General features: G+C 32.2%; 1 protein-coding gene across 1 annotated transcript; it reads left to right on the plus strand.

Annotated features, from left to right (window-relative positions):
• The first annotated feature begins 14236 nt into the window (after positions 1-14236).
• LOC131072488 (protein ULTRAPETALA 1-like) lies at positions 14237-15053 on the plus strand. The gene is made up of 2 exons (XM_058008650.1): positions 14237-14818; positions 14997-15053. The coding sequence occupies exons 1-2, from the start codon at positions 14237-14239 to the stop codon at positions 15051-15053; spliced, it is 639 nt and encodes a 212-aa protein (XP_057864633.1).
• The last annotated feature ends 248 nt before the right edge of the window (positions 15054-15301 follow it).

Raw genomic sequence — 15301 nt, forward strand, 5'->3', positions numbered from 1 at the left:
TTCATACTGTTAGTTCAGGACTCATCTTGTCGAAGACATTTTATGTCTTTTTCATATCTCTAACCTCTTAACTTAAGTGACTTCTTGTCTCAATTTTTTTGTCATCTTCAGTCTATAAAATCATTCCATACCATATCCCTTTTATACTTATCTATTAATATATGAGGCTTGCCTCTTTATCCAATATATATATATATATATTAAATATTAGATCAATAATTTATATTAGCTTTCATATTTGAAATTAATATTGATAAAAATAAGTAAAAAAAAACAATTAAAAATGAAACTACATCATACTAATCAAATGATTTATTATAATTTATTAACTATTTATAAGATAAAATAAAATAAAGTTTCATTCTATTTTTTATAAAACAAAAACTCATTATATTATAGAATAGATTCTATTATTACTTTTTAATTATTTTATAAGATAAGATAAATCTTCATTTTATATTTATGAAATAAAAGTCACATTTCAATTTATAGAAATAATTCTGTTATCATTTATTAATTGTTTTATAGGATAAAATAAAATAAATCTTCATTCCATTTTTGTGAAATAAAAATCACATTTCAATAAAAAATAATTCTGTTATCTCTTACTAATTATTTTATAGGATAAATAAAATAAATCCTCATTCCATTTTATGAAACAAAAATCACATTTCAATATGAAAATAATTCTATAATTACTTGTTATAAAATTTATAGAATATAATAATAAATAAAAAATCACGTATTATTATAGAAATAATTCTATTATTGTTTGCTAGAATAAAACTTCTATTCGTCTGGAACATAACCTATGGATTTTGTGAGATGAGTTGATACGAGAGCAGAACACATGACAGGCTTTGGCCACAGGGATAATATGACAGACTTTGCCAGACTTTGGCCGCTTGAAATAATTGTGGTGAACTTTTTCTTAGTTTGTTCCCAATATGATTAATTAGCCTAGTTGAAAGTGACTGTTATTGTATTAAATTTGTTTGTTTAAAAATACCTCTTTAAGTATTTGACGTGATCATAGGATAGTTATTCACAAGCTTGGGTCACTCAAATATTTTAATTTTACATTTCTCTATACTCATGTTAAGAAGGGTATATATTAAGTCCACATTTATCAGACTATATATAAATCTCTCTCTGTGTTTTTTGAATAATTTTCAGAGGTAACTTAAGTCCAAATATGAATCACAGATTGGCTTACATGCAACAATATATCAAATGGCATTTGGTTATCTGGGCTTGGGCAACCTAGCCCTCTCTCTATGATATGCAGATTCTACACAATAGTTGTTATTTTTGCAAGTTCATATATGCAATATACAACCTCATAGATGTTTGCATGTATAGAATCAATATTCCTGGGAGTGAACAATGTATGTGCAAATGCATTTTAATGTGTTTAAAAAGATTTATTAGGAAAGTAATGTGTAGTACATATTATATAATATATGTTTAACTATAGATTTGAGAGAATTCTCTTTTGATTTAAATAGAATATGTTGTTTTCTGATTTTGCTTCCCTTTATTATTTTTAAGTAGATACTTTATAGCATAAATATTATTTTTTGTTAAAACAAAAACATTCTTTTATTTTAATCACATTATTTTTTTTCTAATAAAATCTTATGGTATTATCAACATTTCTACTTGAGATTGAGAATGAAAGCAAGATACTTTCTTTTACATCAATTGTGATAAGGAAAAGTAAAACTACTCTTTACAAAATATAATGGACTTGCGTCACTTGGAAATTTAACTAGGGGATTCAAACTTCACTTTGTCTTAACTCACACATTACTATAGATATTAATCAAACAACCATTTAAGGAAATATAAATTTTATATCATGTACCTCCTTTAACAAAAGTCATGTTCTTTCATATAGACACGAGAAATTCATGACTTCAAACTTCTTTGAAGAATCGGAGTATGAAATTCATTAAATATTATATCGATGAGAAATAAGAAATCAATAGGATTTTTTTGTTGAAATTTTGAAGCTTTGATACCATGTTGAAAAAAAGATTGAACTCTGATACCATGTTGAAGTTTTAAAGTTCCAATACCATGTTGAAGAAAAGATCGAGCTTTGATACCATGTTGAAATTTCAAAGCTCTAATACCATGTTGTATTTTGCAACACAAGCCTACAAGATCGAATGAAGAACAAGAACACCTTCCACAAATGAGAGTTGCACAAAAGATGCTATATTACTCAAAAGAAAAGAATACAAAATTATAGGATGGATTACAATTGTACAATGTGGTGCTTATAAAAAAATAACTGAGGTAAATATAGGAGAACGAAAGTGCAAGCATGAGGAGCTAAATAAAGCTCAACTCTAGCTGAACTAGATGCAAGAAAAGCTAAACTAGGTGCACAACTAAAATGAGCATTTCTAAGTGAACTTAAGCAAAAAAGCATAACTATTTGAAAAAAAACAACTAATAGCTAAATATGCTCTAACATTGATCTTATTCCATACGAATAACTTCCTTAAACAAATATTGGGAAACCTCCTTAAAGTTACTAACTCAAAACAATCCTACGATTCTTATTACAATTTTACCAATGGAAAAAATATAAAACAAGGCATGCTCTCCACTTTGCCATATTGGCATCATGGAGCCTCATGGGCTCTAGTCAAACCCTCGAGCAAAAAAATTAATATAGACCCAAATAAAATTTGTGGAGCCCATTCATATGACATGAATAACCAAGGATACATATACATGAAACAATTTCACCAATTGACTACAAGACTCACAATAAGTTAAAAATACCACTCACACTACATCACATGACTGATTTTACTCTTTCGAAAATAAAAAATAAAATTTGCAACCTATCCTGATCTTACAACGCACAAACAAGAAAGGTAGAGGGAGTGAGCAATACTTATCTCTCTAAACTAGGCATATGAATCTCCATCTCCTCATACAAGGGCCCACCTTTCTCCCAACTCTTCCTTCTTTCCATACTTAATCGAAAATTGTACAAAAGAAGAAGTGGGTAACACCCCACTCTCCCTTAACAAAAAAAATATAAGGGAGTTCAACTTGGAAGACTTTGATGGAGAGGTGACGCTTGTCACATTCCCATCCACTCCTCCATTAGGTTTTTCCCTCATTTAAGAGGGGACAAAGGCTAGGACACCCCATCCCCCAAGTCTTCTCCCATAAATGAGGTATGGGGGTGGGGTTGGTACCCTCAACCTATCAATTATCCAAACTCGTCACTTATCTTAATGAGGACTTTTGGAGTGTCAAAACAAGTCTCAGGGCTTTAATTTCATATCCAATAGGCCCCCACCTCAAGGATATAGACCCTAGGGGTCTATATTTGTAATTTAAACAATAATATTGATCGAAAAGCACTCATTAAAAGCCCACAATAATAAACCTCACAAACACATCTATATCAAAAAATAAAACCTCATTTCCTTCTAAAAATGGCTAAACTTTCAACGTCTCAAAGAGGTAATTGTTTTGGTATAGATATTTATTCGTCCTTCTATTGTCCCTCTTACTTTTGTGCATAATACAATCATAACTTGTAGTTAGACCATAATATAGAAATTCCACATTGGTTATTAATTAAATTCCCATAGCTTTAATTGTGAACCAATGTCTAGCTAATCATTGATCAAATTCTAATATGGCATAACAATTCATCTCTTAAATTTCAAGTCATATCCCAATAATTTACAAGTGCATACATAAAATAATGATGATAAGGCATAATGCCCAAAATGAAATACAAGAGGCAATTAATAAATTTGGTTCAATTTTCATCATAATTAAATACATTCTTCCCATGATATTTTGAAGGTAAAGAGAGACACATAACTCCATCTTGTTTACTAATGGCATCAAGAATATTTCCAAAGTGACACGCACACAATCACTTTATTTATGACCTTTAATCTATCTAACATAAATGCATATACCCTGTTAAGGCTGTATTAATCTCATACGAGGTAGGGTGTTACTCTTCCTCCCTAAGTTCTAACAACCAACTATAAAGAAAGGAAAAGGTAAGTGGAAAAAAGGCTTGATAGGGTAAATGTGTTTCTTCTTGGTCTTTGCAACTTGGTTCTTTGTCCATATGCATTGGTTTATTCATTAATTTTGCTTTTACCCTCATTAATGCTTAAGCGACTATTGCATTTACTGACATCAATCTACATAGCTCCAAACCAATATTTAAATGTTGGCATGTATATGGGAGGAAAAATGGTTCCCACATCCCATTCATTATTTGTAGAACTTTTTTTATCAAGCAACCCTCACAAGCACAATTTATAATAGATTTTGAGGGTGATTTTATCTTAGTTCTTCCACTTAAACCCATGACTAATTAATGTTGAATCATGATACATATCAAAAGGGTTTTTTCATGCCTCTTGGTTGTTAAAGTAATTAAGCTCTCTTTTAATCCTCTCTTAGGATTTTTATCTTTATACTTATAAGCAGCCATTATATTCATTTTAATCTATCCAATTCATTTATAGGTTAATCTCAATCTTAGACTCTTATTTGGATCAAATCACTCTCAAGGTTACATAGCATCAATCATGTCTTTTTCTCTTTAGATGCGATGGGTGTTTTGGTTGCAGGTGAATTCTAGGAGCTGTGGGATCAAATATCAACTCCAACATTGGTAGTCATATCTAATTGTCAATGGACACCTATCATTTGGGCACTAGGGGAGGCCATGACTAAGTTTTTCTTGTATTACACAACTATATGACACCTTGCACACTTGCTTGTAATTGGTATATTAGCCTTGGTTGATATTGTTTTGAGAGGATAACATTTTTGGTCCAGAGAGAGGATAGCAAAAAGAATTCACATTGAAAAACCATAGGGTTCATAGTTCCAACTCTAGATATTGATATATTGGAATTCTAGTCATCTATGTAAATATCTTGAATATATAATGATACATGCAACTATTTTAGATTGAGTGATTGTTAGAACTTTTTAAAAACTAGTTATGCTTTTTTGCTTAAGTTCACTTAGTTGTGCTTTTATGCTTCTAGTTGCTTTAGTTGTGCATCTAACTTTTATCTTTTATGCATCTATTTTAGCCGGAGTCAACATTTTGTCTCCTCATGCTTGCACTTTAGTTCTCCTAAATTTAGCTTAGGAAAACTTTGTGTTTTCTTTATAAGAATATCATTATGCATTATAATTTCATCTTGTAATCTTTGTTTTTGAGGAATATGGCATATTTTTTTGGCTACTCTCATTTATGGAAGGCGTTCTAGTTTGTTGTTTGATATTGAAGGTTTGTACTGCAAACTTTTGTATTGCAAAATTCAACAATGATTAAGTGTAGATTGAACTTTGATTTAATATCTCCCTATGCATGGGGTGTGTTTTTTATTAGTTAGACAACCAAATAACTATAAAATCCTTGTAAAGCTTTTGCTAGGTATTTTATGATAATAATAAATGAGGTATGTGGGTATGTTCATCAATTATTGAATAAATTCATTTAATAGTTTGCAACTATCTATGGTTTTTATGATTGTATTTGTAGATCCTATCTTGATTATGCATTTTAGAGAGTACCATTTTTTGTGTATTGATTAATGGATTGCCTTAGTTTCAATCATTGTATATTTGTTAAAATTTAAAGAATCATCTTCCCAACTAGATGAAGGCACTGATCTATTATTGATCCCCCCTACCATCCTCAACGTACTAAAAATTTATCAAATTAAACATTTTTCATTTTCTTTAGTTCGTGTGTTATACTTGTTAAGAAAATGGTGTCTCAATCTTGCAATAATAAAAATTATACTAGTGGGTTTAGATGCTTGAAAAAAATACAAGTGTTTAAATGTGCTTAAAGTGTTTGATAAGGAATGCTCGATTTTTCCTACTGGTCCATTCCATGCACTGTGAAAGTGCTTCTAGAATGCTCGATGATTGATAAAGCCACATTTTAAATATAACTTATCATCATAAATCTTGATTCTTTATTATCAGGTCATAGATCTAACAATGGATATTTTGTGTGTTTCGTTTGCCATAGAAGACAACCCTATATTATAAGGGCATTGTATTACGGCTATGCATTGTGATGCATTATTAGAGTTTGATAGCCCTTGAGTTGCCTTTGGGTATTCATTGGTAATACTCTTACAATAAGCTTACTTTGCATGTATATTATAATCTACTGTTGATTTCTAAATAATATATTGGGTAGCCTTTAGAGTGTGGGGATTTTCTCTCGAAAGAGTTTACCCCATGCAAATCATTGTGTTATGGTATGCATGCTATTCATGTTTGTTTCTATTAAGTTTTTGTAACTATTCTAAAGATCCGTAAAAGTTTTTGCATTACCCTCCTCTCAAGATTAATGTAGGAAGTTGTTCTGCTACTTAACTTCCTTAGATTACTACCATGTCTTGATGTGCATAACATCACAAGGGGTTATCATAAAACATGCTCTCAGATGTTTATATGATAGATTATTTATTAATAGGGTGTTAAACCTGACACAACCAAAATAGGACATAGGTATATTGTGACACTAGTGTTGGAATACATTATGTAGTGAATATAGTTTGCTCTAAGGAAGTGTTTAGTTTTTGCATCATCCAAAACCTTAGGAAAACCCCCCTTCGTATTACAAAGCTAGAAGTGAAGGAGGTCTTATCCACCTCAATAATTGGTCCTCAATCGCCCAACTTGACGACAAGCTTGTCGTGATCTTCTTAGATTTGACACCCTTGACACTTGAGAGATTATAAAACCTTAGGTATTTGGAGTATATAACTTAAATCACGAGCATATTTCATAATTAACATATTACTAAAAATTTACCTTATTAGTTTTTATATCAGTATATTTAAAATTTCCATACTAATTATATCTTTAAAAAAGCTCTTTTATATCCTACTATTTTAAAAATATATTTAATACATACAAAGCATTGGGAAAAACAATGTAAAACTAAAAAGTCAAATTTAATATTTTGAACTCTTTTCTTAAAATAGAAACAGATGGCATTATTTTTATAATAATAATTCAACTAATCTCGTTTTTATAAAACATAGGATTCTATCTTTCATCGAAAAAGAAAATCATGCGTGAAGGGGCCTTAATTTGACCAAAAAAATTCTATATACGGCCTAAATTAAAATAGGGAATTCCACCGTGTCGGTGCGAGGGCCGCAGGAAGTGCTGGAAAAGTTGTCTGGTACGACGAAAAGAATTTCGTTTCTAACAAATCACCTCTATAAAAGCCCCTTTGCATGGCAATATAGGGTAGAATTTGGATCAGCAAAAAGGATAAAGCTGCAGCAGCAATAATAGGAGGATGTCATGGAAGAAGCAAGAGTTCACACTCTCAGCATCAATACTGATGATGAGTTTTTTACCAGGGAAGATCTCAAGGGTCTGCTTGGGTGGAAGCTGGGAAGTGATTTTGTTGAGATTACCTGTGGTTGCACCAGTACTTTAGGTTTCGGAGATTCTGTGGGCTCACTCAGGATTACCCAACAAGGAGATTTAAGTGTGGTGTGTAACTGTTTTCCAGGGGCATGCAAGAAAGGTCCCATGGCACCCATGATTTTCCAAAAGCATGCCCGAAACAATCGCAGGAAATGGAAGGATTCAATTTGGGTTACCATGAGTGATAAATCCGGCTACACCAAGAAAGTGCCCCTTTCCAATACAGTCCTGCTCCGTTATTACAGACCCAAAGGCGGCAATGGCATTCACCATTTTAATTTTCACCGTGACGAGTTTGTTCGTTGCACAGGCTGTGGAAAAGAGCGGAGGTTCAAGATCCGGAATGGAGATGAATACCGTGTTTACTGCAACGCTGTGAAGAACCCTAATTGGGTGTGCGCAGATTTTGTTCAGAGTGAATTGAATTGTGAGATTGAAGAGGAAAGGGCGAGCCGCAAGGTGTTGAGGGGATGCCCTAAAATTATCAACTGCGAGGGCTGTTTGTCTTGTATCTGCACCGGATGCGATATGTGCTTATTCGCCTAAACGGCCACTCAAGAGAAACGCTTTTTTGTGTCTTGGTGGAATTTTTTCAATTTTTGAGAATTTGTAATTTTTTTGAATCTCCCTGTTTTTGCAGGGCATTTCAGGTTGTAAAGCCAATTTTATAACACTCACGAGGAATCAATCAAATCACTAATCTATTCTATACAATATCTTCCAGGCTGTGGAAAAACCTTGCGAATATTGATATGGTCTTTTTCTATACAAATAGCATCTGCATATTGAGTTACTTTATTAAATTGAAGTGATTCTATATTTGATTCCATTTAAAAGAGCAATATATCTTTTGGCGGTATATGCAAAAACTGTGGGCCAAGATGGAAAAATTATTATAATTTTGATTTTTGAGAATCTTGTTTATAAGAAATAGCAGAGCTGCTGTGCATAAAAACTTGTGTGTACTCTGTCTGTCTTCACTACCTACGGTATTTTCAACGATTTCATATCTCTGTGAGCAAAACAGCCAATTTAAATCTGCGATGCAGACTGGGCAATAGAATATATTTGATTAACAATGCACTGTTGTCTCCATGATCAATAAGAATATATTGAAAATTTTGTTCTCAACTTTTCCATCAAATAATGATAAAAGTTAAGAAGATTCAATTATCTACCTAATGTCTTTGAAAAAATATGAAAAAAGTTTTAGAATAAAACTGGGTTTAAAAAGATAAAATGTTTACTAGATATCTAAATATAATCAATAGGCTTTCTGTTAGGGTGGTTAAATTCAAATGATTTTCCTTCATTTTATTACTGTCTTTACATAACTGAATCTGAGAAGATTCAATTATCTACCTAATGTCTTTGAAAAAATATGAAAAAAGTTTTAGAATAAAACTGGGTTTAAAAAGATAAAATGTTTACTAGATATCTAAATATAATCAATAGGCTTTCTGTTAGAGTGGTTAAATTCAAATGATTTTCCTTCATTTTATTACTGTCTTTACATAACTGAATCTGTAAAAAGTATTATTAATTATGAGGAGAGAGATGAATTTATAGTGGTAGCATAGGGTGGACTGTAATGGTGTGAAAGCTTTAAAACAATTTAAATAAAATAATTAAATAGTCTTGATATATGTTAAATAAATTTCCACCATAATTTACATCTTTAGAGTCAAATCAAAAGCACTAAGGTTGCACTATTCAAATATAACATAGGAGGCTTTACCAGGATTGGAACAATTATCCATAGGCCAAAAAAATAAAATAATATAAATCAACTTTCAGTGAAAATTATCGTCAGAGGTCTGAATGTAGGTCGAATCAAATGTATTGTTCATTATGTAGGTCGAATCAAATGCATTGTTCATTTCCACTGAAAACAATTTTTAGTCAAAAGAATGTGATATTTATCTAGATGTAAGAAGAGTCAAATGGATTCTAATTTGCATTACATGTATAGAGGGGCCCAATCATGTATTTATAAAAGTCCAATGAAGCCCGACTCTTGGATGGTTTACATCGCAAGACCTCTCAACAATACAGCAATTATTGTGAAACCTCCTGGTATTTCCTCGGACGATAGATTGCTCTTTTCTAGAATTAACCAATGGATGCATAGAAATCTAGTTGTTGATCAGGTGAGCTCAGAAACAGAGGAATGCTGATCATTAGGCAGGACAGTGGATGTATGCAGTACTAGTAGAACCAAACTAGGAATTATACATCTAATATCTCTCCAAACTTGATGTTGAGAAATCAGAAATATGTTCTAAAATAAAATGAGATATGAAGGCTATTTCACGTATATTTTAATTGAAATTTATGAGTTCAAAATATACCTCAGGGTTTCCTGCAATTTAGATTTCGCTGTCAAAATACAAACAGCAATAAAAGATGTAAGTGCAAGTAAAGTCCGAAGTCCAGACTCCATAAATCTTACTTTGACGTCAAAATGTAAGTTGCATTTCAATGTACAAAATGCAAAAATATTTCGAATCCCGAGCTCTTTGGACACCGAAATGTTACATTCCTGTAGAATATGAACAGGTCTCTAAGCTGAGCACTTCTTATTTCATACTCTACTCTAAATAGACCTTGGAATATAAGGTTTATATTCGTGATAAATTTATTTTAGTGATTTATGTTAGTAAATAAAAAAATTTATTTGGGAGTGAGTTTTCTTTTAAGTAATTTGGGAAAGTTACAATACAATGTTTATGTAAACATTTTATATTGAAACATAATACTTTATTAATATAGAATGACAGCAATATGATGGGAGGTAGATTTTTATTTGCATTGTGAAATCATAGACAAGGCTGCAACTGTTTGGCAAAATGTATTAAAGAAATGTGGTCTCATGACACCATGGTCAAGTATAATATATACAAAATGGTAGTTATAAAACTGACCAAGAGCCCTCCTCATGCTTTGGTGCAGACACTCCCATTTCTCATAGACTTGAGACTGAAGCGTCTCCTCATCCACGCAGACCCTCCAGTTTTGCTAGCAGTAAAGATGATTATGGGTAGCGCCCATTTGAACAAGGAAGAGTACTCGCGAGACAACACCTGCATCTCCTCTAGATTTGTGGCTTCTCTATTGGACCAAAAACTACCTAGGCAAGTTGTATGGAGCCTCACCAAGGAGCTTTTTCCTAAGGAAATTCTTCAGGAATTCCAAGAAATATTGAATAAGGCCCTCCATGACTCTGGGGCACCTCAGCCAAGCGATTGGATTCTCTTCAACGCTCACTGAGAGCTCATCAAATACTACCCTTTCCTACTGGATTTGAAAGGGAAAGATTTGGATAGACATAGAGTCTTTGTTGGAGTTGGTTTGAGCTATCTCAAATGGCGGTTTTTAGGAGAAAATTCAGAGGTTCAGGGAAAAGAGGAGGACCTCTTCCAATTTGCAAGGCTTAACGAAATGCTGCCTATTAAAGTTGCAGACGTAGAGCCCCAAGCTGACCAGAGTCGCAGGGGTGGTTCAAGCAGAGGCCGTCGGGTCGCTGGTTGTGGCCGAGGTCGTCCAGCAGGCAGAGGCCGAGGAAGAGCGAGAATTGATCTGCCCCAAACTGATCCTCCCAGTGCAAGCTAGGCTTTCTTTTCGTTGCTGTGAAAAATTTCCTCCTCGATACTTAATCCAAAATCGTATATAGCTTATTTTGGTTTCTTATTATGTTTAAACTCTCTATTTTCTAGGCAGTTGGGAATCTGCCATATAAACGTTTTAGTTCTATTTTCTTTAGACTGCATAATTTTGATGGTTTTGTTAAAAAAGTGGATAAATCATAAGGATAATGGTTTCCTGTCTGATTTTGGAAACCATTTTTGTTGGGATAGCTAAGAATAGGTTTTTTATGCCATGTCTCTCAGCCAAGAAGCTACTATACTTAATTCAAATTAATATAAATCTTGGCTCTGCCTTTACCGATAAAAAAAAAAAAAACCGACTAAGAGAAACAACAGTAGACATCAAATATTTTGTATTATTGAAAACAAAAATGGAAATATTATGAAAATGTTTACATGGAAGTAGTAAATCAATGAATAGGTTGAGAAATTAGTCGTATTGATGCTTGATCATAACATTGTTGATTATATGGCTGCAAAGAACAATGTTTTTTTTATCACTCAAGGATATGAGTTTGACAAATTCATATGGCTCAATGCTAGGTCTCTAGTTTGCATCCTTTATTGTGTAATATCAAGGTTTGGTTTCCAAGTCCTTGGTTTGACTTAGGCAAGTGAAATAGTTGGCTTGAAGTAGATGCAAAATGAATTCATTGCCAACTAGAAAGTGGAGATAAGAACATTTAGACCCAAATAGTGAGGCCAAATGTCAATAAAGCTTGTCCAATGAATTATAGTCATATAAAATTTAAAAATGCATGTATGTCTTTGCCTCTTTGGGGGAAAAGTGATATCATATGATAATCTATACAAGAATAGATATGATTGCTCTTATATGCCTATTTCATTGATTATTGTGTTATAAGGAGCTAATGAATAGAAGAAGTTGTGCAAAAGCATCAACCACGATGATTGCTCAAGTTTGATTAATATTTGGTTTAATTAATTGCTAATTTTTCTAATATGAATTTGATATTTTATTGTTGCTAATTATAGGGTAGTAGTTTAGCTAGCATGGCCATGCTAAATGGGGAATGCTGCTAGTGAAGAATGGAGATTGTGAACAATAAATACAAATTGTTTAAGTAATAAAAGAATTAGGTACACTTGAAGCTGAAAATGAAGAAAACTTTCCATTGATAGGGACGTTAAAGTTGCTTTGTACAATGTATAACATTTGACATTGAAGCAAGATCAAGATACTTTTTAAAATGAGTCAAGATGAGGATGTTAAATATGAAGATGGGCCTAATTTGGTACATGCTATACTAGTATTAGATGAAATTTTAAAAACCTATTTGTAGGACATTCTCAACAGAAGTGTTCAAGTTACTTGGAAAGCATGTGCATGAGCATGATGTGCATCTACAAGTCAATTTTTGACTAGAATGTAATGAAATAATAGAATGTAAATAATAAGTCAAAGCGACCCTTCACATTCTAATGTATTTTGCCTATTTTGAAAGTTTTGGAGGGAATATGTTTTTAACTTCCCTATCCAAATGAACCTATATATACTCATTTGTAACACGCTATTAGGGTTATAAACCCTTAGAGACTCATTTTAAAATGTACTTTACTCTTTTTCTAAATTTTTATTTGATGAAAATTTTCAAATTCTATTTTTTCTCTTTCCATATAGGCATTTAGTTCATTAAATGTCCAATAAATTTGATGTATGTATGTGGCTAGCTTGAACACATTTGTACAAGTGAAAATTCAAAATCAATCATGCACATGATTTCTATTCCCTTGAAGATTGTATAAGTCCTATTTTGGATTGTGGATACTAGATAATTTATCCATTTTCTAAATGATGTATGAAAGGATAAAAAACATGTTTAGATTCTTCTCTTCTTGCTAAATACCCCTACTCTATTTTTTACATTGATATGCAAGTAGCTTAGTCTTAGTTTTGATGATAAACTTCCATTCATACAAGTCATATATTTTAAATAATCTTTTTACTTCCTCATGACAAAATTACATATTTTAACTTATCCTTCTCTATCCTAAAAAAAAGAATTGAATCCTTTTGAAATTGGAATAAAAGAAAGCAAATTTTATGACTTTTCAAATTCCATGACACAAAAATTTGATTATGCAAGAAAATTGTCATTTTAAAGATCTCATAAATTATTTCATTTAAAATTTAGTTAAAGGGTTTGCATTGACTAAGAATGAATGAATTACACTAAATAAATCTCTTTTTCATATGAGTGACTCTTTGCATTTCTATTGAGGTCGTTGAAGTGATTGGCCAAAGTACTCTCCTATTTAAAAAAACTACTAAATCTCATCAAAACAATTGATAAATACTCTTTGAGACACATCTTCCAAATAAGAAAACCTTTACTATACCAACATGTTAATATGTTAAAATACAAAATCCATCTTACTCATATAACAAATCCAATATAAATAACTTATATTAATCGATCTTAGTTTTTAATATAATCTTACTCATTTAACAAATCCAATATAAATAACTTATATTAATCTATCATAGTTTTTAAAAATATATTAAAGATTTCTATACTAATTATATCTTTCTTTTAAATCATGCCTATAAACTCATTTATATTTTATTAGTTTTTTAAATTAATATATTTAAATTTTCCATATTAATTTTATCTTCCTTTTAAGTCATAATTATAAACTCTTTTATATCCTACTATTTTAAAAATATATTTAATACATACAGATTATTGGAAAAAAAATACAAAACTCAAAAGTCAAATTTAATATTCTAAACTCTTTTGTTAAAATAGAAACGTATGGCATTATTTTTATAATAAATGAAACTAATCTTCTAGTTTTTATAGAACACAAGATTCTATATCTTTCATGGAAAAAGAAAAGCACGCGGGAAGGGGCCTTAATTTGACTAAACAAAAATTCTATATACTTCCTAAATTAAAATAGGGAATTCCACCGTGTCGGCGCGAGAGCCCCAGGAAGTGCTCGAAAAGTTCTCTGGTACGACGAAAAGAGTTTCGTTTCTAACAATTCACCTCTATAAAAGTCCCTCTGCATGGCAATCTAGGGTAGAATTTGGATCAGCGAAAAGGATAAAGCTTCAGCAGCAATAATAGGAGGATATCATGGAAGAAGCAAGAGTTTACAGCATCAATACTGATGATGAGTTTTTTACATGCGAAGATCTCAAGGGTCTGCTTGGGTGGAACCTGGGAAGTGATTTTGTTGAGATTACCTGTGGTTGCACCAGTACTTTAGGTTTTGGAGACTTTGTGGGCTCACTCAGGATTACCCAACAAGGAGATTTAAGTGTGGTGTGTAACTGTTTTCCAGGGGCATGCAAGAAAGGTCCCATGGCACCCATGATTTTCCAAAAGCATGCCCGAAACAATCGCAGGAAATGGAAGGATTCAATTTGGGTTACCATGAGTGATAAATCCGGCTACACCAAGAAAGTGCCCCTTTCCAATACAGTCCTGCTCCGTTATTACAGACCCAAAGGCAGCAATGGCATTCACCGTTTTAATTTTCACCGTGACGAATTTATTCGTTGCACAGGCTGTGGAAAAGAGCGGAGGTTCAAGATCCGGAATGGAGATGAATACCGTGTTTACTGCTACGCTGTGAAGAACCCTAATTGGGTGTGTGCAGATTTTGTTCAGAGTGAATTGAATTGTGAGATGGAAGAGGAAAGGGCGAGCCGCAAGGTGTTGAGGGGATGCCCTAAAATTATCAACTGCGAGGGTTGCGTGTCTTGTTTCTGCACCGGCTGTGATATGTGCTTATTCACTTAAACAGCCACTCAAGAAAAACGTTAGCGTGCGTCGTGGCATTTATTCAATTTTTGAGAATGTAGACTTTTTTTGAATCTCCCTGTTTTTGCAGGGCATTTCAGGTTATAAAGCCATTTTTATAAACACTCACGAGGAATCAAATCAGTAATCTATTTTATACAATATCTTCCAGGCTGTGAAAAGACCTTGTGAATATTTTCTTAATATTAGAACTTAGAAGTTTCAATGTATATAAACAGTATCTGCATATTGAGTCAAATCAGTAATCTATGGCAGACAATATTTCCCAGGATTTGAAAAAACCTTGTGAACATTGATATGGTCTTTTTCTATACAAATAGCATCTGCATATTAAAGTAATTCTATACTTGATTACATTTAAAAGAGCAATATATC

This window comes from Cryptomeria japonica, chromosome 1 (assembly GCF_030272615.1).
Source record: "Cryptomeria japonica chromosome 1, Sugi_1.0, whole genome shotgun sequence".
NCBI lineage: Eukaryota > Viridiplantae > Streptophyta > Pinopsida > Cupressales > Cupressaceae > Cryptomeria > Cryptomeria japonica.

Excerpts from the sequence above, each read along its gene's own strand:
- LOC131072488 (XM_058008650.1), top strand. The coding sequence starts at position 14,237 with ATGGAAGAAGCAAGAGTTTACAGCATCAATACTGATGATGAGTTTTTT. Across the intron at positions 14,819-14,996 it reads AGGAAAGGGCGAGCCGCAAG|GGCATTTCAGGTTATAAAGC; the intron begins GTGTTGAGGGGA and ends CTGTTTTTGCAG.